Source organism: Prunus mume, linkage group LG2, assembly GCF_029339155.1.
Source record: "Prunus mume cultivar Tortuosa linkage group LG2, ASM2933915v1, whole genome shotgun sequence".
NCBI classification, from domain to species: domain Eukaryota; kingdom Viridiplantae; phylum Streptophyta; class Magnoliopsida; order Rosales; family Rosaceae; genus Prunus; species Prunus mume.
In genome coordinates this window covers 371,113-395,312 of record NC_142699.1, presented here as the reverse complement: position 1 = coordinate 395,312, position 24,200 = coordinate 371,113, and the positions used below count along the sequence as shown (strand labels likewise).

The window sequence follows — 24,200 nt, the reverse complement described above, 5'->3', positions numbered from 1 at the left end:
AAGCACATAAAAGTGTTTCTATAGTTTAGTGAAAAGGGTATTAACTTGCAGACTAATGGTCTCAAGTTCAAACCCCCATAACACCTTGATAGTGTGTTATTAGAAACCTCCCTCCCTTTATAATTTAGACTATTGTTTTGTGTTTAAAAAAAGTGCTTCTTGACAAAATATAGTTGGAAGTACTTGAAAAAAAGAAAAAACTTGTAAGTGCTTCTTTTAGAAGCACATTAGCCATAAATAGTTGAAAGTGTTTTTGGCTATTTGAAAACCTCTTTTGACCCTGTAGAAGCATTGTGAAAAAAAAAAGTCATAAGCCAAAAATAAAAATATTAGGACTCTGACATTTGGTGTTGATATAGATGGTTTAATAAGACCATTTTATTGCTTGAATAAGTTGGAAGTTTGGACTGCAAAGAAACACATTAATGGATTTCCTAGTGGAAGTGTTATCCACGTGGTTATAGTGCGTGTGGATTAATATTCCCAAGGAGCTTGGCTTATAAATTTAGAGCAACTGCTTGCCTCATATTCAGAAGTAGCTTGAGCAGCGCAAGAGAACAACCTAGGCCTCCCTTCACAAGTCCCTCTCTTCCTCCCTCCCTTCACAAGTCCCTCCCTCGGTCGTTGCTTGTTTGGCGAAAGACACAGCCAACAGAGACTATACAAGGACGACGGAATCAGCTAGAGAAGCAGGCTATAGCTTAATTATATGGAAATGGAACAAAGGAGGCAGCTGCAGAATCACAAAGGTGAGGCCATGAACACATCTGAAATGGGCAAAGAAGACGTCACTCTTGATTGGAGAGGCAGACCTTCCAATCCTACCAAGCATGGTGGGATGAGAGCTGCTGCATTTGTTCTTGGTATCCTCTTCTTCTTCTTACTTTGTCTTTGCTGTTTTCTCTTTTAGTACTTTTGTTTGTTCAATTTCTATATATAAATATATATTTGGTGAGATAAGTATCATAAGCAAAGCATGTTCTCTCATACATACACAGCTCAACTTGGTTAAGTTGATACCCTTCAAAAGGGATTAATTTTGTATTTCTTAAGCACGCATTAAGTACTTAATTACTCTTGTTATTAAGCTCCTTTAAATTAAACAAACCAATGGAGCTAGTTCTTTTTCCTTTTTTACCCGTTTACTAAGTTGGTACTATATTTGTTTGTTTATGATATTATTATTTTCGTTTTCAGGACTTCAATCATTTGAGATAATGGGAATTGCAGCAGTTGGGAACAACCTCATAACATACGTGATAAATGAGATGCACTTTTCTCTATCAAAATCCGCCAACATAGTGACAAACTTTATTGGAACTGTCTTTCTCTTGGCCCTTGTTGGTGGCTACCTCTCTGATTCTTATCTTGGGAGTTTCTGGACCATGCTTATCTTTGGCTTTGTCGAACTTTCGGTGAGAGCTCAGCCAGCCACCTTTCCCTCATCATCATTTAACCTTTTTTGTTTTTCTTCTCTCCCACCACTTTTAATTTTGTCTCTATTCAAGAAAGAAAATTGTTTTTGTGCATATGAGCATATGAACAAACACCCTTCAGGTATTAAATGACATGTGTTCGAATTTGATGATAAATTTAATTTCATAACCCGAGTGTTGAAAGATTAATTAATTTATTGGGTTTGATTGATGACTTGACTGAATATAAATTTTATGATAAATGCATATGCAATTAATTAATTGTTTCTATATATGTGTTGTGAACAGGGTTTCATATTACTCTCAGTCCAAGCTCATCTTCCCCAGCTGAAGCCACCCCCATGCAATAACATATCTGCTGCTGATAATGGAGAAGAGTGTATAGAAGCAAAAGGCTTCAAGTCATTAATCTTCTTTGTAGCACTTTACTTGGTGGCGTTAGGGAGTGGATGTGTGAAGCCGAACATGATTGCTCATGGGGCTGACCAGTTCAACCCAGAAAGCCCCGAGCAGTCCAAGAAACTCTCCACCTACTTCAATGCTGCTTATTTTGCCTTTTCTATGGGTGAACTCATTGCCCTCACCCTTCTTGTTTGGGTCCAAACTCATTCTGGCATGGATGTTGGCTTTGGAGTCTCAGCAGCTGCCATGGCAATGGGATTGATAAGCTTGGTTTCTGGTACCTTATATTACAGGAACAAGCCCCCTCAAGGAAGCATTTTCACCCCCATTGCCCAAGTAATAATTCATTTTCTCAATTATACATATATAAATATTAACCTCTTCAATTAATAATTAATTAATTCATAGTTTTTTTTTTTTTTAAAATTTCTATATCATATAGGGTAAAGAATATTGTTTGGTACCACGTATCAATCGATACAACCTAATACACGATATCTTCAGTATAGAAGTACACTGTAGATTGATATTCAGTACCAACCAATTGCTATCGTATTATATATGATCGGTTGTACTGTTTGATACGCATCTATAGGTATGCAATTTTGTTTGCTTATGATGTTTAAAAAGACTAGTTACATCATACATGTGGGTTTGTCGAATATGAGATTGTGTAGATGCATGTAACAAATCTCTTTTGTGATTATCCTTTTCAGGTTTTTGTGGCAGCAATACTAAAGAGAAAGCACGTTTGTCCATCCAATCCACAGTTGCTTCATGGAAGCCAAAACAATGTGCCAAATGACACAATAACCACTTTCTCTTCTGACGCTGGCAGTTTTCTTCACACTGAAAAGTTCAGGTAAATATATAAATAACATGTTTATCTTTCTTTCTATAACTGCATCTTGTTTCCCATGCATCGTGCATGTCTTCTGAATTTTCTATTAACATCTTCATATGTTGAAACCAATAAAATATATATAATAAGAGAATTCGAATTTCCACCGATTTCTTTCCCAGTTTTTTATTACTTTAAAATTTTGGGTATCATCCATTACTTTAATTTTATTATTAAGGCTGTCGGCACATAGATAAATATGTAATTACTTGAGTGTGATGCTTGCATAGCATACACATTTATTTATTTATTAATTTTGGTGATATCATGATGATTAATATTCCAAATTAATTATATAATGACCAGGTTCTTGGACAAGGCCTGCATTAAAATGCAAGATGGCACTAATACAAAGGAAAGCCCATGGAGATTGTGCACCGTCACTCAAGTGAAGCAAGTGAAAATACTGCTTTCAGTCATCCCAATTTTTGCTTCCACCATAGTTTTCAATACCATTTTGGCTCAGCTTCAAACTTTCTCAGTCCAACAAGGAAGTATGATGGACACCAAACTCACCAAATCCTTCCATATCCCTCCAGCCTCACTCCAATCCATCCCTTACATCATGCTCATCGTCGTCGTCCCTCTCTACGACACTTTCTTTGTCCCTTTCGCTCGAAAATTCACCGGTCATGATTCAGGAATCTCCCCATTAAAGAGGATAGGATTTGGGCTCTTTTTGGCAACCTTTTCAATGATTGCAGCTGCCATCATGGAGCAGAAGAGAAGAGATGCAGCAGTGAATTCAAACAAAATCTTGTCCATTTTTTGGATCACCCCACAGTTCTTGATCTTTGGATTATCAGAAATGTTCACAGCTGTAGGCCTTATTGAGTTCTTTTACAAGCAATCCTTGAAAGGGATGCAAGCATTTTTAACTGCAGTGACTTATTGCTCATATTCGTTTGGGTTTTATCTAAGCTCCCTCCTGGTGTCTCTGGTGAACAACATCACCTCCTCATCAGGCTCTTCAGGTGGTGGTGGTTGGCTTGGTGACAATAATCTCAACAAGGACAGATTAGACCTTTTCTATTGGTTGTTGGCAGGCCTTAGCTTCCTCAACTTCCTCAACTATCTGTTTTGGTCTAATTGGTACTCTCATAACCCATCTTCATCAGCATCAAGTGCGCTCGGGAATGAGACTCCATGGAGGATTATAACCATTATAGATTGGATGATAATAATATACCATAAAGTTATAATAAATAATCTATATATGTAACGTTACACTTCATTTTATCTAGGGGGTAGGTCATCTTGTAATTTAATAATATATATATGTAATTATGAATGAAGGCAATAAAAAATAGGGCTCGAATGAGGCTCTCATATGCGCCGGCCTTTTTCTAATATGCGTATATACAGAAACATGCCATGCATAAAGGCACCCCATATAGTTTTGGAAACTGGAGTTATGTATAGCGCTTCAGTTGAGGGATCCATCAAATAAATATATACGTTAATTTATTTTCTTATTGAAGGAAAAGCACATATATACAACTTTCTTAAAAAAGAAACTAAATTTGAAGATGTATTGGAAAGCACATAGAATTTCTCTTTAAAAAGAAACTAAATTATAAGATGGTCTGGGGAAAATAAAGAAGGATGAACTTTAGAGGACTAGCTTGCAAGTCCTCAATTTGATCAGTTGGTCCAAACATGTATGGGAATTTGTCTTTAACAAGATTCAATTAATATACATTTTGTTTTCAAGGAAGGAATTTGATGATGAGTTGATAACAAAAGAAGGATCATCGTGCCTTATCCTTTGATTCTTTGAATGTCATAAAGGGAATACGCAAGTGGTGGGCTAGTGATGATGATATGTTACTTGAAATTAAGAGGGAGGGAGGGAGGAGGGAGGAGGGAGGGAGGAGGGAGGAAGGGAGGGTCCTTCAGAGAAAATCTAACTACCATGATGTGATGCATGCAACATATGGGACATCATGATGAATAAGCCTAAAAAGAAAAAAGTCAAAAAGAAAAAAAGTAAGAGAGAGGGATGTAATCAATTAAAAAGTAAACTAACAGAGAAGTTTGTTCCCATTTTGATGTTGTTAGTCAACCATTATAACTTTCTACAAAGGGACATGTCCCAAACATGTTTTGATGTTGGTGCGCTATTTATATGTATGTAAATGTAATATAGGGGGCCCCTTGCTATATCCTTGTAAATTGTAATTTAAGAGACCATTCGGAAATGCTACATATTCATATGTTGGCCAAAACATTAGCATGTCGGCAACCGCAACCCCAACCAGAAAAGAAACAAGACGACGACTTATTCATAATTTCATGGAAGGAAGAAAACTCATTCGCTCAAGGATATCTGCATATCTCATGTATCTCATATATCTCATATACTTACACCACTAACTACATTATATATCCATCATTACTCATCACTCCACTTTCACTGTGTTCTCTTTAAAGACCAGACATTATAAGTGAGGATAATGGGGTGCAGGTGCAGCAGCCACACAAATCTTTTTCGTTATATTCTTCTCATTATTATTTTTTAGTAACTCTGTTACACCCAAAAATTGTTTCTGGATACTTACCAATATTCTTTGGAAACCCCTAACCAGCAGGGTGAGCTGTAGCGCAAGAGTCTTTGTTCATCATGGACATTGTTGTAAGAACTTTCATGCTTTTCTAACCCTAATACTAACCTTGATCTGACATGGTTATAAAAGATCTTCTTCTCCTCATGCAGCTCTCTCTAACTCTTTCTCTAGATGGGTGAGATTTATGTATGAGTGTATGTTATAACTAAGAGGAAAGGGACTTCTATTTATATGCAATCAACCCTAGTGTCTTACCCATCAAGAAACACTCAAGTAGTCTAATTTACATTATGTTAGATTAAGTAAAATTCAATCCATATGAAATAGGGAAGTATCACAATCCTTGCTTAACTTGTATGGATTGAAACAATGGCCCCGTGCATGGTTTGGACGGCTCACCAATGAAGAAGAATGGTTTCAAGCAGATAGAGTAACTCATATAACCACTTTAATAAGATATGTTGATTACATGATTATTACTGGGTATGACGAACATGAAATATATCTTAGCTGCAAGACTATTTGGCCACTGAGTTTGAGATGAAGAACTTAGGTGGACTCAAGTATTTCTTGGGTATTGAGGTGGCCCAATCAAAGCAAGACATGTCTCTCTTTCAAAGGAAATATGCATTGGACTCATTGACAAAAACATAAATGCTAGATTACAAACTTATGGACACTTCAATCATTCAGAATCATCATTTTGGAGAATACTCGTATCAAGTTCTAACTAATAAAGAAAGATACCAAAGGTTAGCGGGAAGATTGATCTATTTGTCACATACTCGACCCAACATTGCTTATGCGGTGAGAATTGTTAGTCAATTTATGCATTCCACTAATGAAGATCAGATAAATGCAGTTCTTCGAATACTTAAATATTTGAAGTCAACACCAGGGAAGGCACTTATGTTCTCAAAACATAGTCATTCAAATATTGATGGCTATACAGATGCAGTTGGGCAGGAAGTGTGACAGATAGGAGATCCACATCCGGTTACTTCACATTCATGGGAGGTAATTTGGCTACATAGAGGAGCAAGAAACATAAGTGGGTAGCCTATCCAATGTCGAAGTTGAGTTTAGAGGTATGACTAAAAGAATTTGTGAACTTGTTTGGTTAAAGAAGTTGCTTACTCAACTTGGGTGTGGACCTACATCAATGATGAATATTTTTTGTGATAATAAGGCAAACATAACTATTGCACATGATTTAGTTCAACATGATCACACCAAACATGTTGAGGTGGATCAATATTTCATCACACAGAAGCTCGAGGCTAGAGAGATTCAATTTCCTTTTATGAAATCTGAAGATCAGTTAGTAGGCATCTTGACAAAGGCAGTTGCCAGTAGAGCATTCCACAATTCACTAGACAAGTTGGGAATCGGCGACGTCTATGCACCAACTTGAGGGGGAGTGCTAACATGACTTGTGGACTAATTAACTTTCTTTGCACACCAAGAATTCCCGTCCTATTCTAAATAGAAATATGAATTTATTATTTTACTTGGCCACTAAGACTCCGTTGTATTATAAATATGACCTCTTACAATGAGAGGAATACACAGAAAATTCTCACAAACAATATTCTCTCATATTTTAGCTATAAAGAGAAGAGGTATTAAGTTTGTATCCTACAATTTTTGTCCTGATGAATAATAAGTTCATTGCTCGTAAGACTTCATATACTTTTACTTATATATTACAAAATTGTCTTATGCATCGGCAAAATTTTACATTATAAGAGCATCTCCAAGGGAGATGTCAAATACCAAACATCAAATTTAAATTTGATGGCTGATGTGGCAATTTGACATATTGTAAAACTCTTTATCCAACCAAGATGTCAAATATACATTTTATTTTATTATTTTCAAAGGCAGGTGGGCTCGGTATTTAAGAGTAAAATATTAAATAGGATTAAGAACTGTACATGGATGAGGAGAGAAGGAAGTGGGCTCAGCATTAAAATAATAATAAAAAACAAAGAGACGTCTCAACATGTTGGCGTTAATTTTGACAGCAAAAGTGAAGGAGGTCAATCCAACTAGGATTTGGCATCACAGTTGGAAGGCTTAAAATGTCTTTTTCTAGGGTTAAAACTTGCCACGTTGGAATTGGCATTTCAGTTGGAGATGCTCTAAGATAGTTGTTCGTCAAAGCTTTTTATTCTAAATTTCATTATTTCAATTTAAAATAGACTATCCAATTTGGTCGTTTTCAAATCAAGATTCTTGCAAAGTAATTTTTACCACTACTAACTCTCCTCAATGACAGACAAAATTCATAATTTTTCTTTAGGACTTGAAGACATGAGTTTAGTGTATAAGCCAATCTCATGTTTATTCAATACTTAGAGCATCTCCAACTGATATGTCAAATTGCCACATAGACATGAAATGGAAAAAATTGAAGGTTAAAGTTGCTCTAACTGAGTAGTCAAATCCTACATGGATTTAAAGGTTAATGTCAAATACTATTTTAATATTTTTTTAGTCATGGACCCTACTATTATTTACTCTCTTTTAAAACTTTATACATCATATGAGTCTCATTTGCTAAATATAATAAATTAATATAATATTTAGCATTTTGGGTGGAGTTAAAGTTTTTCCAAATTGTCAAATTGCCACATAAGTTATCAAATTCAAATTTAACATTTTGCATTTGACATCTCCCTTGGAGATGCTCTTAAAAGCCGACTTGCCATAATCATCGACTTGCCTTCCCAAGGATAGGACTTGAATGAAATGGATTGAGTTTTTTTCCTTTACTTTGTTTCATTTTCTGTGTTTTCCTTCCTTTTTCAATTTCAAGAGAGAAACTCTCATGTAACGCGGGTAACACTTTTTACTACTCCCAACCAATAACATTTCCACGTGAATTTCTGAGGTAGAAGATCACCACGGCCCATTGACTATGTTGCTGTATCCATACAGTGAAATCATCAACCGCACGCATAAAAACTAAATTAAAAAATCTCTCCCTTTTTTTTTTTTTTTTGAGAGAAGGGTTTATTTCAAGTACACAGTGAGTGTTTAAACCTAAACAAGCCAATTATATCATAATTTCTATAATGGTAAGAAAAACCCTAGTTAGAATTCAACTAAACCCTAACGTAAATAAATGTTTTTTAAAAGTATGTAACCATTAATAAGATTAAATTAATGGGCTTCGTAGGCCTATATATGAACTCTACTAATGAAGCAAAGCAAACGTCCACCGCATTCAGTACAGTGAGACTAGATAGTCTGGAGACAGTGAGACTTGATAGCTTGGAAGCTAGAGAAAGAGAAGACAAGTTGTCATGTCTTATTTGTATGGGGGACTTTTTTTGACTGATCGTGATGATCAAGTAGTTACTCGCTTGCCCTGCTTACACCTCTGTCATAGAGGCTGCATTCTTCAGTGGTTGCATTGGCCTGAGTTGCTCATGATGTCTGCACTGCAGGTGTTATAGTAAGTACTTTGCTGGGATTTGATTGGGCTATTTCAATTAAAATTGGACAAGAAGACTGAAGTACAGCGTGCTCATTCAACCTTAATTGGCCAAATTTCAAAACTTTTAGCCTTTTGCCTTTCCGTGACCTATTCTGCTTCTTACGACTCCTCAAAGTAGCATCTCCATCCTTTCCTGCATGAAACTTCAGAGTCTCAAATGACACACAAAGCAAGAAAAAGTGATCATGTCTTATCTCTTATCCAAAAGATCAGAAAATGTTTCTATCCATGCTCAAATTTAAATTGAATTTCCAGGTGATTCCACATTGTAGTTTAGAGCTTCGTAAACTAATGTGAGAGATCAATCAGTTTCATCATGGGCTACACGTACTAATAATTAAAGGCATGCGATTTTTTTACAGAATAGTGAGACTTCGAATTATTGTCTCCTCTATTATGACTAGCCAGTAGTAACAATATTTGCAAGCTCACCTTGTACTGAATGATCTGGGTTTTTCTGAGTCTTTTTCTTCTTACATGAAAGGGGGTTTGGACCCTGCAAGGTGGAAGAGAAAGGGTGGTAAAGTCATAAACATTGAAACAAGCATCTTAAGGAACCATTTTTTAACAGTATTAGCATGCCACCACAACGTGTTAATCTATATTAGCCCAATCAAATCCAATTTAATTTCACCAAAAATTTGGAAAATAGAACATACGTCAAAACACCGAACATCAGCTCAATGATATAATCTACATAGTAAGCCCTAACTTTTTAAGTCTACAATAGGAAAAAGACTATGTTGCCATTTCAAAGTGATCATTACAAATATTGAATAATAGGTGAGACAACGTTCAAGAAGCAACAAATCACTCATTTCTTACTTGAAATTTAATTTATATCAATCACAGAAAAATTCATTCCATATATGGAATACAATATGCACTTAAGGCAAAGGATTAATATATTATCAATAATAAAAAATCTATGTAACAAACATCCTAAAACCAGAATTTAAAGACAATAACAAATTAACCATAGGAAAACTACAAACAGTTGTTCCATTACCCAAAAACCAAAGTTGCCCACAGCTGCTAGTTTCATCCATTCATGGGTATCTAACATTCCCTCTAAGTTTGCAGCATTTGAAATGGTGGAACCCAGCTACCAATGTTTTGGCCTTTCTGTGTCAGTGCATCTATTATTATTTTCAAATACTTCATTTTCTAAACTTTTAAAGTTTCCACTTCAAATTGCAAAAGTCTTCAACCAAGATGATGCTTATTTTCTTTCAATGGGAAGAAACTTGAAGCTTCAAGTGAGGGTGTTTGCACTTCAGAAAATCTGAACAACCTATCTCCAGCCTACATTCAATGATCAGAATCGTCCATTTTTAAGCTTCTCATTTAAGCATCATCCATAAAAATCAGCCAAGAAATAATTATTTAGCCATTTGATCAACGACCATTTCATTTTCATCTGAAAAACAGTGTTTGTCTGTACAGCTAATATGACCAAACAGTTTCTGATCTGGCTTTGTGTGTGTGTGTGTGTGTTTTTTGGCAAGAATGACCCCTTAAAATTGATATAAAATGTAGAAAGTTGCAATCATCAAACTGCATTGTGAGGTAGGCCTATGGAGAATGCTTACGTTCTATTTTAAAAGAGAACATCCTCACTTGAGAATTCACAAGGGAAAAAACATTGCTACGATTCAACTTAGCAGGAAGGCAAAAGATGCATGGTCAAGAAATTGGCCAGAAAGCAGCGGCCAAAAGGTAGTCCACTGCCCACATCAACGAAGGCCAGAGTGATGCACAAGCACAAATACTTTTATAATCCACTACAAACAAACACAAAATCTTAATCCTGATACTGCGATGGTGGCAGAGTTCAATGAGGGGCAATGGATGATAAAATATCCATGTACAATATGGTTCATACATAGTATACAATAAAAAAATAGCAAAATAGGCACTTGCCCGTTTGTGCAACACAATACACTACGATTTTGGTCATTACCGTGGACTTGGGTCTCTCTCTCTCTCTCTCTCTCTCTCTCTAACACACAACAATAGTTCTCATTCCAAACCAGTAATCATGAATAACTTTTGAAACACAAATTTCTGACTGATATATGCATATCAAAATTCAGAAGCAAGATTCATACAAATACCTTGTTATGAACATGACAAGGAGAGAAAATGATGACTTACTGAATTAAAAGCGTAATGATTCAAGGTATCTGAGAATCATACCTCTTCTCTATTCCCCCAGCCATCATAAGTAACAAAATACCCATTTGGAATGAGAGACTCGATTGTAGCACCATACCTGAACATTCAACTAATCAAGCACAGACAAATAGAAAAGAAGAGGTAAAGAAAATGTAGAAACTTGTGACCATAAGTTCAAGGCATTTCTTAGTAGTGCAAGCAAATTCATAAAAAAATGCAAATAAGCCTCCTTACTGGTGGTCAGAACTCCAAAACTGAATGACAGAGTACAAGGCCATGGGCTAAATAAAGGCCATTCCTTCACTCCCAACAAATTTGTTCACTGAGAATGCATCAACTAACAGCTTCAGACATCTGATGTGTTCCAGGGAAGTCCTTGAATATTTGAAGACTCTAACAAACGCATCCTTTGATGAGAAATAACAAGAGATGAGGATCACCTAATATGCATTTAATTTTTAAGTTTGAATATCTTTCCTCAACCCACATTTAATGTCTTGAATCAAACTGGAGTATGTGATTAACAAGGTTATGTTGCACTCCCACCTTGATCATTTGACTCAAAAGCTTCACAGAGTCTTCCATATTTCCTTGCTTATAAAGACCATTGATCAATGTAGAGTAAGTGATAATAGAGAGGGAAATCCCTTCTTGAACCATCTTGTCTTTAAATTTGAAGGCTTCAACAGTATTGCCAATTCTGCAGTATCCATCAATCAATAGATTATAGGTAACAGCATTAGGAGCTAACCCTTTTCCGGTAAAGTTTACGGAAAAGCCTCTGTGCTCGATCCAAATTTCCTGATTTGGACAAGCCATTTATAAGAGCATTGTATGTGGTAATGTTAGGAACAAGATCCCTTTTCAGCATTTCATCTCGTAGGTTGAAAGCCCCGTTCACATCACCAGCAGCAGCAGTGGCATGAATTAGGGTGCAATATGTAAAATTGTCAGGAGAAAAGCCACTAATCAACAACTCCGATAAAAATTTCCTTGCATCGGCAACTTTCCCTGATCTGCAGAGTCCGAAGATAGCAATATTGTATACAACATGGTTGGGCAGAGAGAAGCTTTTAGCACTTTCATCAAGAGAATCTGAAAATTTCTGAATTTCTTGATGTCTACTGCCAACTTTGCAAAGGTTCGAAGAAGATAGACAATCTGAAAAAAGATCAAAATCCACTAGCTTCTTCAATAGAATATTTGCTTCATCAATCCTGCCAAGCCTATACAGAGTACTGACAACTTTGCTGCAAATAATTAAATTGGTGATAAACCCTTTGTCAATCATCTCACAATATGAACTAAAAGCTTTATCCAGTATCCCTTCATTGCACCAACCAGTTATAAGGGATCCATATGTAACAATATTAGGGGATAGTCCCCTTGTCTGCATCTCAGCAAGAAGATCCATCACTTTACTTAATTTCCTGGACATAAAGGCACCATTGATGAGAGAATTGTACATTTCAATGGAAGGACCTATCGCTTGCCTTTCCATCAAACTTTTAACTTTGAAAGCTTCTTCAACATTCCCAACCTTACAATACCCATTACTCAGGGTTCTATAAGTCATCTCATCAGGCAAACATCCTAGCTCCTTCATCTTATCGAAAATCTCCTCCGCTTCCACCAATTTACCCATCTTGGATAACCCATTAATCATTGTATTGAAAGCAACCCTGCTTTTGGTAAAACCTTTTGCTAAAATTTCTTTAAATACAGTCATAGCCCCGTCGAGATCATCCTTCTTGACAAACCCATCAAGCATAGAACAATAGCTAATCTCATTAGGAGCCAACCCTCTTTTCAACATTAGATGCCAAAGATGCAAAGCATCATCAAAAGCACCCGCTTGACATAAACCCTTGAGAAGCATATTGTAAGTTACAACAGTGTGATTGATTCCTTCCTGAAGCATATCATGGAAAAGCTTCAGTGCCTCACTTGTCTGACCTTTCCGACAGTACCCATCCATCAGGGTATTATAACTATAAGAATCGGGCTTTAAGTTCCAATATCTCATCCGCAACAACACTCCCTCCGCTTCACGAACTTGACCAACCTTACAGTACCCATTGATCAAGGAGTTGCAAATGAAAATATTCATGTTTAAGCCTGTGCTCAACATCTCATCCTGAATCCTAATAGCATCATCCATTCTGCAAGATTTACAATACCCATCTAACAACACACCATAAGCACGCTCATCCACAACCCCAGACTCCTCCACCTTCATACCCCGAAGCACCTTCTCCGCTTCCTCCATCTTACACTGCTTGCAGTAACCCTTAATCAATAGTGTATAACTCACCACATTTCTCATAATTCCCCTTTCAGACATCAACCCCAACACCAATTGGGCGCCTTTAACATCTCCCAAACTAACATACCCATCAATCAAACTATTGTAAGTCACTACGTTTAATTCACAACCCGAACTTTCCATTTCTTTGACGAATTCCAGCGCTCTACTCAGCCTCCCCTCCTTACAATACGCGGTTACCATTATTGAACAGGTATAGACATCAGGAACCATCCCGAACCTAATTATTTGCTCATAAACAAGCAATGCAGTGTGACTTTGGCCGTTTCTGACCAAATTACTCAACAAAGAATTACAAGACCTTAAACTCGGAGATCGACCGCACTTACCCATATTGTCAAACACATGCAGTGCACACTTGGTCATGCCCTTCTCAGCAAACACCTTGAGAATCATATCGAAAACAGTGGGTGAAAACGTAAATTCCCTATAAACCCTAACAAGCTCATCCCAGACCACAGAGGCTGAATAATTATTGTTGCAGAGGCCGACCAATTCGTTCAAATACGCTCTGGTTTGATCGTACATTCGAGCTCTGGACAATATATGAACAATTATACAATAAGACTTGAGGTTGGGCCTATATTTTTGCTGCTTTGAAGCCAATTTGAAAAAGCTTAAGCAGGCTACCGGGTTTAGCTTCAGTTTTCGGAGGATGGTGTTGAGGAGTTGGTCGGAGAACTCAAAGGACAGCTTTAGCTTGTCAAGAGCATCGTACCGTTGGAGGACGAGGAGATTGGAAATCCGGTCTTGTAATTCGGGCCGAGTCAGCTTGTACTCATCCCGGAGCTTCCAGTTGAGGGTTCGGGACACATGGAGGGACCTGCGCGGGAAGTACCTGAGCATTTGGTTCGACGGAGAGACACAGCTTTTGCCACCACAGAACAGTCCAACCAATGGCTGAACCAGGAGTAAAGCTTTGTCGATCCAGCGTAGTCCTCTTTAACATACCATTCATTCATTACATTTCATATCTGGGTATTCAATCAAAAGAAAACCTTTGATTGAATCAATGGAATGAAGTTCAACTGCCTCCAAGGAATGTTGGGCTCAAAGTTGGCCTGGGCGGTCACTATATATGATTTTGCAATAATATATACAAATTTTTAAAGTGTATATATATAGTTCCCTTCTATTTGAGGATCGCATTAGAGTTTCTACAATTTTTTTCAATGATCCAAACCATCCATTTTTTAGATATTCATTAATAGATCATCCTTAAAAAAATTAGACAAATCAAAACCAGTTCGACATCCAATTGTGTTTTACAAAATCAATGAACACGGTGCTTCAAGAAAATACTAAAATTTCAATAACTCAATTGAGTGGTCAAATGATATCGGATTCAAGTGATTTTTTGTAGAGATGATCTTTGAATGAGTATCTACAAAATAGACGGTTTGGATTAGTGAAATACAATCCGGAGTGGAGCCTACAAGGGTGTCCTCAAATAAACTTATTTGAGGATCCTCAATGGAAGCTCTCTCTCTCTCTATATATATATATATATATATATATATATATATATATATATAAGAAAAAAGGCTTAATCGCGATGCTATGGGGAGAAGGGCTATGAATATATTTTTCACATCTTAATTTTAGTAGTTAAATTAATTAGGTCTAATTCAATAGGAAATGGGCTAAATTTAAGAACTAGCGGTCTCAGGTTCGAACCCTAATAACATTGTATCTGTGAAAAATCCCTTCTCAATTGTTTAGACTAGGGGTGGCATTTTAAACCGAAAAACCTAAAAATCGCAAAAACCAACCGACAATTTACTGCAATGAAACTGTAATCGCGGTAAACCGAACCGCATTTGCGGTATTTAATTTTCAAAACTTGCGGTTACCGTAAACCTCAAAGTATAGTCGCACGGATGATGAAGTTGAATTCTACAAGGAAATGGAACATACAACAACTTGTAAGTAATTAGTTTATTTATGCGTCTTCTTATAATAAAATGTACTAAACTTTATTGTTTTATTTGTAGATAACATTGGTGCTCAAACAACACAACGGGGTTCAAATCCACTCACCACCAACACTTGAGTTTGTAACTTTAGTTTGTAATATTGGCGCATTGCATTTTCCTTTTAGTTTGTAACTTTAATTAACTTTGAATTGAATTTTTCTTTTTGGTTGTAATTTTAATTCATTTTGCTTTGCATTTTCCTTTTGGTTTGTAACTTTAAAGGATTTGGAATTGAAATGCTTGAGAAGTTTAACTTTAATTGGAATGCTTGGAACTATAACTTTAATTTTCTTAGGTTGTGAATGCTTAAGAAGTTGAGGAGATTGTGAATTTATATATGCTTGAGAAATTGAGATTATGTATTTATTTATTTAGATTGTGAATTTATATTTTTGTGAATGTTTGAGAACTTGCGGTTTTAAACCGCTAATTCACGGTAACCGATCGCATTTGCGGTTTATCATGTCAAAACCGCAAAACGCAGCGGTTTCAAAATCACCATACCGCAAATAGTCGATCGGTTTGCAATTTGAGTAAAAATTCGCGGTTACCGAACCGCAACCACCCCTAGTTTAGACTATTGCATGTATTAAAAAAAAATTTGGTTAAATTAAATTTCTTTTTTGGCACACTTCATACAATAAAACACAAAACACCAATCAATAGAGTAAGATAGGTCATTTTTGGAGTTCCCAGATTCCATGTCATGTTTGACCATAGAGAAATTAAGCCTTCTTTATTTAAAAATTATGTATTCCGAGGAGACATTTTGAAAAATGTCGTTAAAGGAGAAGAAATATTTTTAAAAGAAGCCAAAATGAACAAAAATGCCTTTATTTATTTTTGAATTTCTTAAAAAATTCTTTACATTTGCATGCCTTCGGTTTGAAAGTTGAAGAATTTTTTGCCTTTTTCAGAAATTTTTAGCTTTTTCCAAAAGTGAAATTTTTAGTATGGCCAAAACCTAAATTTACTTTTTCTCACAGTACCTTTTTTCTTTGGCCAATATTTGTTTAGGTGAATAAAAACTTTTGAAATTAAGGGTCGGCCAATGGGGTTTAAAGTATATGATGTAACATTGCTGAGGTGGTGCTATGATGATAAAACAGGTTCTATTCTATGTTACAGTCTGCCAAATCAAGTAATGCTCAAAAAGTGCCAACTGCTCTTTTCTATATCAAAAGTTCTCTTATTAACGAGATCCTTCTCTGCTTTGCTCGCCTCTTCTCATCTGAAACTCAAACCAACCCTTACTTCATTTCAAGACCAAAAAAAGTATAACACAATACAACTCGAAAGGTTCCAGGAAGGGGGCTATTATAGCAAAATACTAACAACGAGGGTAAGAACAATAAATACAGTTTCAAATACCCAATTCCTACCATGGATTTTCAGTTAACAAGTTCAAACTGAACCTCTTGACCAGGTGTACAGAGAGCAAGAAGATAAGGAGATCATCATGGAGCTAAGGAGCCTCATCATCATTCTCAGCTGTTCCGCCTTTGAGATGCAAGTGCTTTTCCCTCTTCTGAAAGTCTGTCAAGCCCTTTCCACTCCCAGTCACCCCAACCTTCCCAAAAGGATCGTCAGGAGACTTGAAGATGCTCTCTCGCTTGCGTCCAGAAAAGAAACCAATCTGAAAATTAATGTAACAAGTTACAGCTCTAGCTGGGATGATATGTGAATCAGCAGTAAGAACAGACAAGGCCACGTAAATACCAAATCAATTCTTAGAAGAAGCTAGGTTGAAAATTGTCCACCGTGAGGTAGAAGTCCCTTTTTAATAGGTACATTTATTTTTTCTGTTTCTTTGTAGTTACAATTGGTGATGGTAGAACGTTCAAAATCAATGGGCCTTGTTCCAAAAAAGGAACCCCACACTTGAATTGCTCTGTTTATTTTAATCATAAACTAAGACAAGCACCAAAGATTAAATGGTCACAAGCAAAGTATGAAGTTCCTAGTACAATAACAAATCATGACCTCAGATTGCAACTCCATTAGAAAAAACAAAGTTTAACTGTGATTAAGCATAATAATCAACCTTCAGACAGTTTTTTATTTAATCTTTTTTCCTCTTCTGCAACTTCTTGTTATGTACTATCATAATGATCATCATACAACTTTCTAATTCTAGGGCTTGTACAGCTAGTTTGGATAGATACCAAAATAGAACTAGGCTGGGAAGTGTGCAGCTAAGAAATTAAAGAAAACCCTAACTTTTCTTTTTCTTTGAAACCTGACCAAGTATAATGCAGAGTTTCATTAATGGGGGAGAAGTTTAAAACCAAGAGATAGCAGCGAGATTTGTCTACTCTCTAATGCCTCTGTGATGAGGTAAACTTATGGTGCTTCACGGCCACCTCACCATCACCTTTGAAAACACTGTTTTAGGCAACCACTCCAAAAGAAGAAAATGCTGCCGAACTAGTAATGTGTGTAAACAAATTAAACCGGCCAATATTGTTGTCCCTTGAAAAAGACCAATCAAAGCAAAAGTGGAAGCACACAGAAATTCAAAAATGTCAAGCAAACATACCTTCTTAGTCTTGCCTTTGGTTGTTTGGAACTGTTGCCAAGCATTTTGACGTTTATTTTGCGTAACTTCTAGTTGCTCCATCCTCATCTTCGACTTAAAAGAATGTATCTTTTTTCGTTTGGTAGCTTTCTGTAGATTTTGAAGTTGGCTAGAATCAGTCCCCAAAAAACTAGTTCTTAGAGTGCATTGTAAAAACATTGAACCATAACTAGTAGGGTAAAAAACCAAAAATAGAAGACTACAAACAATTATGATTGCTACCAAGCAAGTTCCAACAAGTTGGATCGCTTATTCTACCAAACAACTACCAAATCTCTAAAGTAAACCAACTTTATGTAATCTTGACTGAATAATAAAATAAATATACTTAATTAATTAAGTTCTAAATTTACTAAAAAATATACTTATAAAAACTGTCAGTTTATTTCAGAAAGCACTGAATTTAGGTCATGCAAATTATTCTTATTACAAACTTCATTCACTCTTTCAGAATTAACAGCATTCACAGAGTATTACATTTATTATTTGACTATTACCATTGCTACAAAAATCTGTTTTATATTTAAGCTGTTGCTGCTATTGTGTTTTTACCTACTTTGAACGACATGATAAACTACAATACTTGATTAGGATCCATAACACTGATAAAAATGAGTCATTGAAGACTATATTTAGGACAAAATTTTTTATCTTGTGAATCTTCTACCACACCCACAATTTTGGGACAGGACAAAGAATGATAAAATAGATACAGAAAGATAAAATACCACATCCTCAGGATCATCAGGTTCTATGCGAAGTTTTGCTGGTAAGCTTCGTGATTGGAAGTCAATAGATGCAGCTTGTGCAATCTTCCTTTTGATTGCTTGTTTTGTGGCCTCAGCAACCCTTTCAGCTTCCAGCAATGCATTGACAGCCCCTTCTTGAATTGGCCTTACATTGGCTGGATCCACCTGGGATAAAAATTACCAGTGGCATACGACAATTACATATAAACAGAAAAATAGATGAACCAAAACACATGTAAAAAAAAAGAATAAAATGTTGAAAATATGCAATATAAAAAAGGAATTGCCAACTTGCACGTTAAGTCTAGAATAGGAAAAAGACTATGTTGTCACTTCAAAGTCATCATTACAAATATTGAATAATAGGTGAGATGGTGTTCAATATGGAAATACAATAATTTAATCATTACAAGTCACTCATTTCTTACTTGACATTTAATTTAGGGCAATGATTTCCCCACTCCTATTTTATCCACTTACACTCCTTTTTAATAAAAAGGAGTGTAAGTGGATAAAATAGGAGAAAAAGTAGTGGGGAAATCACCACTCTTAATTTATATCAATTAGAGAAAAATTCACTCCATATATGGAAATACAATATCCACTTAAGGCATAGGACTAATATATTTTTAATAAATAAAAATTCGATGTAACGCACATCCTAAAACCAGAATTTAAAGACAACCACCTAACAATTCAACCGTAGGAAAACTACAAACAGTTGTTCTATATACCCGAAAACCAAAGTAGCACACAACTGCTAGTTGAATCCATTCATGGGTATCTAACATTAAGTTTGTGGCATTTGAAATGGTTGAACCCAGATTCTAATGTTTTTCCCTCTCTGTGTCAATGCATCTATTCTATTTTCAAATACTTCATCTTCTAAACTTTTAATGTTTGCACTTCAAATTGCAAAAGTCTTCAACCAAGACGACATTTGTTTCCATTCAATGGGAAGACACGTGAAGCTTTAAGTGAGGATGTTTGCATTTAAGAAATCAGCCAAATAACAATCATTTAGCCATTTGTCAGCAACATTACCATTTCATTTTCATTTGAAAAACTGTGTTTGTCTGTACGGCCTATATGACCAAACAGTTTCTAATCTGGCCTTTCTCTTTTTTTTATCTTTTTTTTTTTTTTTGGCAAGAATGACCCCTAAAGATGACATAAAATGTAGACAGTTGGGATAATCAAACTGAATTGTGAGGTAGGCCTAGGGAGGTGCTAACATTCTATTTTAAAAGCAAACATCCTCACTTGAAAATTCTCCACGAAGAAATTATTAATGCATGGTCAAGAAATTGGCCACAAATCAGTGGCCAAAAGGTGGTCCACTGCCCACATCAATGAAGGTTAGAGTGATGCACAATCACAAATATTTTGTAATAATCCACTACAAACAAATACAAAATCTTAATACAGATAACTCCATGGTGGCAGAGTTAAATGATGGGTTGTGCATCTGTATTGGGTGAAAAAACATACATGTACAATATGGTTCATACATAGTATACAATAAAATTAAAAAATTAAAAATGCAAAATAGGCACTTGCCTATTTGTGGGACACAATACACTTTTGGTCATTATCCTGGGTTTCAGTTTCCTCCGAGATTACCCCTCCCCCTTCTATCTCTCACACAACACACAACAATTGTTCTCATTCCAAACGAAGTACTCGTGGATAACTTTTGGAACAAGAATTTCCCGACTGATATATGTATATCAAAATTTGAAGCAAGATTTATAACATGACCAGGAGATAGAAAGATGACTTATTGAATTAAAAGCATAATGATTCAAGCTATCTGAGAAATCATACCTCTTCTCTATTCCCCCAGCCCTCATAAGTAACAAAATACCCATTTGGAGTGAGAGACTCGATTGTAGCATCATACCTGAACAGTCAACTAATCAAGCACAGACAAAAAGAGAAGAAAAGGTAAAGAAAATGAAGAAACTTGTAAACATAAATTTATTGAAATTCAGATCTCTGTTTATTATCACATACCACTCCCCATCTTCACTCCAAACAGCTTGAACTTTTGTACCAGGAGGAAACTTGTCATGATAGTCAGAAATGCTCCCTGAATCCTAGATGAAAAAAGAACGCAACGTGACCACAACAGGACAAGAGAGAGATTCAGCATCAGAAACATTCATAACAGTAATATCAGCTTTTTTCCATCAATGGAAAAATTCAAAAGAAAAGGGGAAATACAAAAGGAGAAGACCAAAAAAGCACTAAACACTAGGAAGATGCACTAACAGTAATATCAGGTTAATACCATGCATTACCATATTTAAAGTAGTCACTAAGGTTCAATAAATGTTGGAACAAAATTCAAATTCTGAAGCAATTATGATTTTGAATTCTGCAGAAGTTTTTATACAGAATCCTGGACCAGAACCCCATGAGAAACAAAACTCTTCTCATGTAAATCATGCCCTAGCGACAACAAAGGCACATTTCACACACTACCACATACCACATAAAAAAATTGTGGGCGTAACTTTATCAAAACATAAAGCATATTTTCCCATAAACCTAACAAATGTCACAAAAATTAAAAAACAAAATTATTTGAGGATGCCAATTTACATTTTCATTCCTCTGAGTCTGGGGCAAACTAGGAGATGCACTATCACTTGTCCCAAAATCTATTCCAGAACTCTGATTTTGCTTTGCAGTTGCAAGTAGTTCTTCTGTCAGAGCAATTACCTGCAGTAACATAGATTTAGCCCAAAAATTTTGAACACAATATGTACAAATATTTGTTATCATCATAAACAGCAAACTATTGTCAGAATGCAAACATAGAATGTCAGTGTGAAAATCTGAAATCAGGTGAAAGAGAAAGTGAAAGCTGACCATCACCACAAATAGCAGACCTGCAAAGGAACCAAGATAGAAGTGACATGCATCTTGATGAAGCTCTAAGGATCTTTTTTTTTTTCCTCTAATTCTCCAGAGTTCCAATTTCTGGAGTGTATGAACTTTATTTAACATAAAAACCATCCTCACCTTATTCAACCCTGTTATGAAAACAAACCTCCACAGGTGCCATAGCAGTTAATTGATGTTGCTAGTTTGAGCAACATGTTGATTCCTTCAAAAGAAAGGAGGAAGAAATAAAAGAAGAATGATAATTGCATTGAAAACCTAGACATCCATATAATAGTGACTGTACTTGGTTGTCATCCCTAAGGGCCAGAGAAGATGTTGACTCTGTTTCCACAAAGAAACACTAAAATAGAGACCTATACACTACAAACTCAAATAAATCAGTGTGCCACAAATGTAGGAATGGACCAAATTATTTGATAAAATGTACATGCAATATCTACAAACAGAATATAAAATATAAACAAAAAATACCTCATTGAGCTCTCTTTCCATGTCAGCATACTCAGAGTTTACAGGATCATCAGCTAAAAGCTCCTTTACCTGATCCAAAGGATGGGAAAAGTCATTACAAAAAAAAAAAAAAAAAAAAAAAAAACAAACAAACAAACAAACTTTCCAAGAGAATACACAGAACGATTTACCATGCAACCTACAGTATATAAGGGACATAACAAGAACAACACAAAGCAACCAAACTAGCTGAAATGATCTAATTATTGTAGTCTTAATATATAATAAAACCGGATCCAAGTTTCCAGTATAAGAACATTTTCTCCAGAGAGTCACTCACTTAGGAAAATCTCCAAACAAGAATTCTGCACAGAGGTGGCTTGGACATCATCAAATACCTCAACTCTCCATTTAATCATCCTAGTAAGAATCTGACCTCTGGGCAGAGGAAAACAACTAAAAGCCCAGACTACTGTTTATAAACTCCAAGCTTGCCCTTGATGTAAAATGCAACACTAAAAGAATCAAAGTACATAATAATACATATGTCTATATATGGAGTAAAGAGGAGGTATTGAGTTTGTTATCCTACACTTCTTTCTCCAGATGAACAATAAGTTCATTGGCCCATGTAAGGCTTCATATACTTTTGCTTATATATTACAAAACCGTCTTATATATCAGCAAATTTTGAAATTATAAGATAGTCATTCTTCAAAGCTTTTTATTTTGGGAGTTTCACTAAAACACCCAAAATGGAGGTTGAAATTATAAAAAAACAGTTAACTTTGGGATTGATTTTGGGTGTGTTTCTATGTTTAAATAGTGCTATAAATACATGTCTAGGATTGGGTTCATTTATAAATTTGTATTTTATTTTAAATTTCAGTATTTCAATTTAAATTAGACCATCCAATTTGATAGTTTTCAAATCAAGATTCTTGCAAAGTAAATTTTACCACTCCTAACTCTCCCTATGACAGACAAAATTCATAATTTTGCTTTCTCAAGGATAGGACTTGAAGACATGAGTATAGTGTATAAGCTAATCTCATGTCTATTCAATACTTAAAAGCTGACTTGCCAAATCATGGACTCACCTTCCGAAGAAAGGACATAAACCTTCTTCCACGAGGTTTAGCAGCAAAGGCAGAACCTCGCCACATGAGTAATAAATGTTTTTCCCACAACTTAAAATCATCAGACAAGCAGAACATATTTTCCAGTATAATTTAGTAACTTAAATAGGAAATAAGCAAAGTCTACTAGGTTTAAAAAGGGATATGGCCACCTAAGAGCCAAATAGCCCCATACACATATGTATATGTACATTACTGCTGGGATTATGAACATATATATTAATGGGCTAAGAACCTGGTGGACCTCCACTTGGGTCTACTAAGTTTGCTCTTTACAACTGTTTGAATAGGTTAGGCTTCTTTGATAGGCAGGAATGAAATGAATTTAGTGTTTTTCCTTTACTTTACTTAGTTTCCTTTTCTGCGTTTTCCTTCCTTTTTCTACATTTAGGGTTCTGTCAATTACAGGAATCTCAATTTCCGAGGTAGAAGATCACCACGGCCCATTGACTATGTTGCTGAAATAATCAACCGCACGCATAATAACTAAATTTTAAAATCTCTCCCTTTCTTCATTTTGAGGAAAGGGTTTCTTTCAGGTACACAGTGAGTGCAAAAACCCTAGTTAGAATTCAACTAAACCCTAATCATAACGTATCGACTGTAACGTTGAAAATTAAATGACAATAAGAACAAGAACAAATAAATTAACGAAGAAGAAGAAGAATAAGAAAGTAGAGTGGGGACCTGGTGAAGCTGATCTTTGTATGTTGAAAGATTGGAGGCCAGTTCTTCTATGCTTAGCTCTTCTCCTCCTTCTCCTTCCATGTTTTTTATTTTTTGGTTTGTTTATCTTCTATAATTCTCAGAGATAGTTTATTGATTCCGAGCGATTTTTGCAAAAGCAGGAAGAAGGAAACAAAGATTGAATTGGAGAGGAGAGAAGAGAAGGAACCTAAACACTTCGAATCATAAGATTAGAAAAACGCAAGTAGAAAGGAGACTCAACCAGTGGACTCTCCTTGGGTCCGAATTGTTTCCTCCTGGGCTGGGTCTAACATTTGGCCCATACATTTTGTTTTTAGCTTTTTTTCGTCTTTTTAATTAAATAATAAATAAATAGACCCAATAACCAATAAC

The 24,200-nt window shown here is 35.7% G+C and overlaps 3 protein-coding genes across 4 annotated transcripts; 1 reads left to right on the top strand and 2 right to left on the bottom strand.

The window, feature by feature from the left end:
- The first annotated feature begins 544 nt into the window (after window positions 1–544).
- On the top strand, window positions 545–4,089 carry LOC103318953 (protein NRT1/ PTR FAMILY 4.3-like). The gene is given in 6 exon segments (XM_008220421.3): window positions 545–863; window positions 1,198–1,415; window positions 1,725–2,174; window positions 2,555–2,700; window positions 3,046–3,881; window positions 3,884–4,089. Coding segments are annotated over 6 exon segments (1,854 nt in total). The 5' UTR covers window positions 545–709; the 3' UTR covers window positions 3,934–4,089.
- A 4,208-nt stretch (window positions 4,090–8,297) lies between these two features.
- On the bottom strand, window positions 8,298–14,388 carry LOC103318952 (Pentatricopeptide repeat (PPR) superfamily protein). Its single transcript, XM_008220418.3, is given in 5 exon segments — window positions 8,298–8,944; window positions 9,244–9,307; window positions 11,011–11,086; window positions 11,224–11,739; window positions 11,741–14,388. Coding segments are annotated over 2 exon segments (2,682 nt in total). The 5' UTR covers window positions 14,162–14,388; the 3' UTR covers window positions 8,298–8,944; window positions 9,244–9,307; window positions 11,011–11,086; window positions 11,224–11,478.
- Window positions 14,389–16,459: 2,071 nt separating this feature from the next.
- LOC103318950 (nucleic acid binding/RNA binding protein) lies at window positions 16,460–24,031 on the bottom strand. 2 transcript variants are annotated; one of them, XR_016124177.1, is made up of 9 exons: window positions 23,808–24,031; window positions 22,003–22,071; window positions 21,226–21,345; window positions 20,635–20,717; window positions 20,446–20,521; window positions 18,598–18,783; window positions 17,831–17,959; window positions 16,674–16,927; window positions 16,460–16,522 (listed from the first exon to the last, which is right to left on the bottom strand). XR_016124177.1 is itself a non-coding variant. In XM_008220416.2 (8 exons), exons 1-8 carry the CDS (start codon window positions 23,886–23,888, stop codon window positions 16,757–16,759), a joined length of 915 nt encoding a protein of 304 aa, XP_008218638.1. In that variant the 5' UTR covers window positions 23,889–24,031; the 3' UTR covers window positions 16,524–16,756. The 2 variants fall into 2 exon arrangements, 1 of the variants encoding a protein (XP_008218638.1); XM_008220416.2 differs by lacking the exon at window positions 16,460–16,522 and having other exon boundaries at window positions 16,524–16,927.
- Window positions 24,032–24,200: the final 169 nt, after the last annotated feature.

Coding starts and splice junctions, on each gene's coding strand:
- LOC103318950 (XM_008220416.2), bottom strand. CDS start 23,888: ATGGAAGGAGAAGGAGGAGAAGAGCTAAGCATAGAAGAACTGGCCTCC. Junction 21,346..22,002: donor TGGAAAGAGAGCTCAATGAG/GTATTTTTTGTT, acceptor ATGTTACTGCAG/GTAATTGCTCTGACAGAAGA. Junction 16,928..17,830: donor CCAAAGGCAAGACTAAGAAG/GTATGTTTGCTT, acceptor ATTAATTTTCAG/ATTGGTTTCTTTTCTGGACG.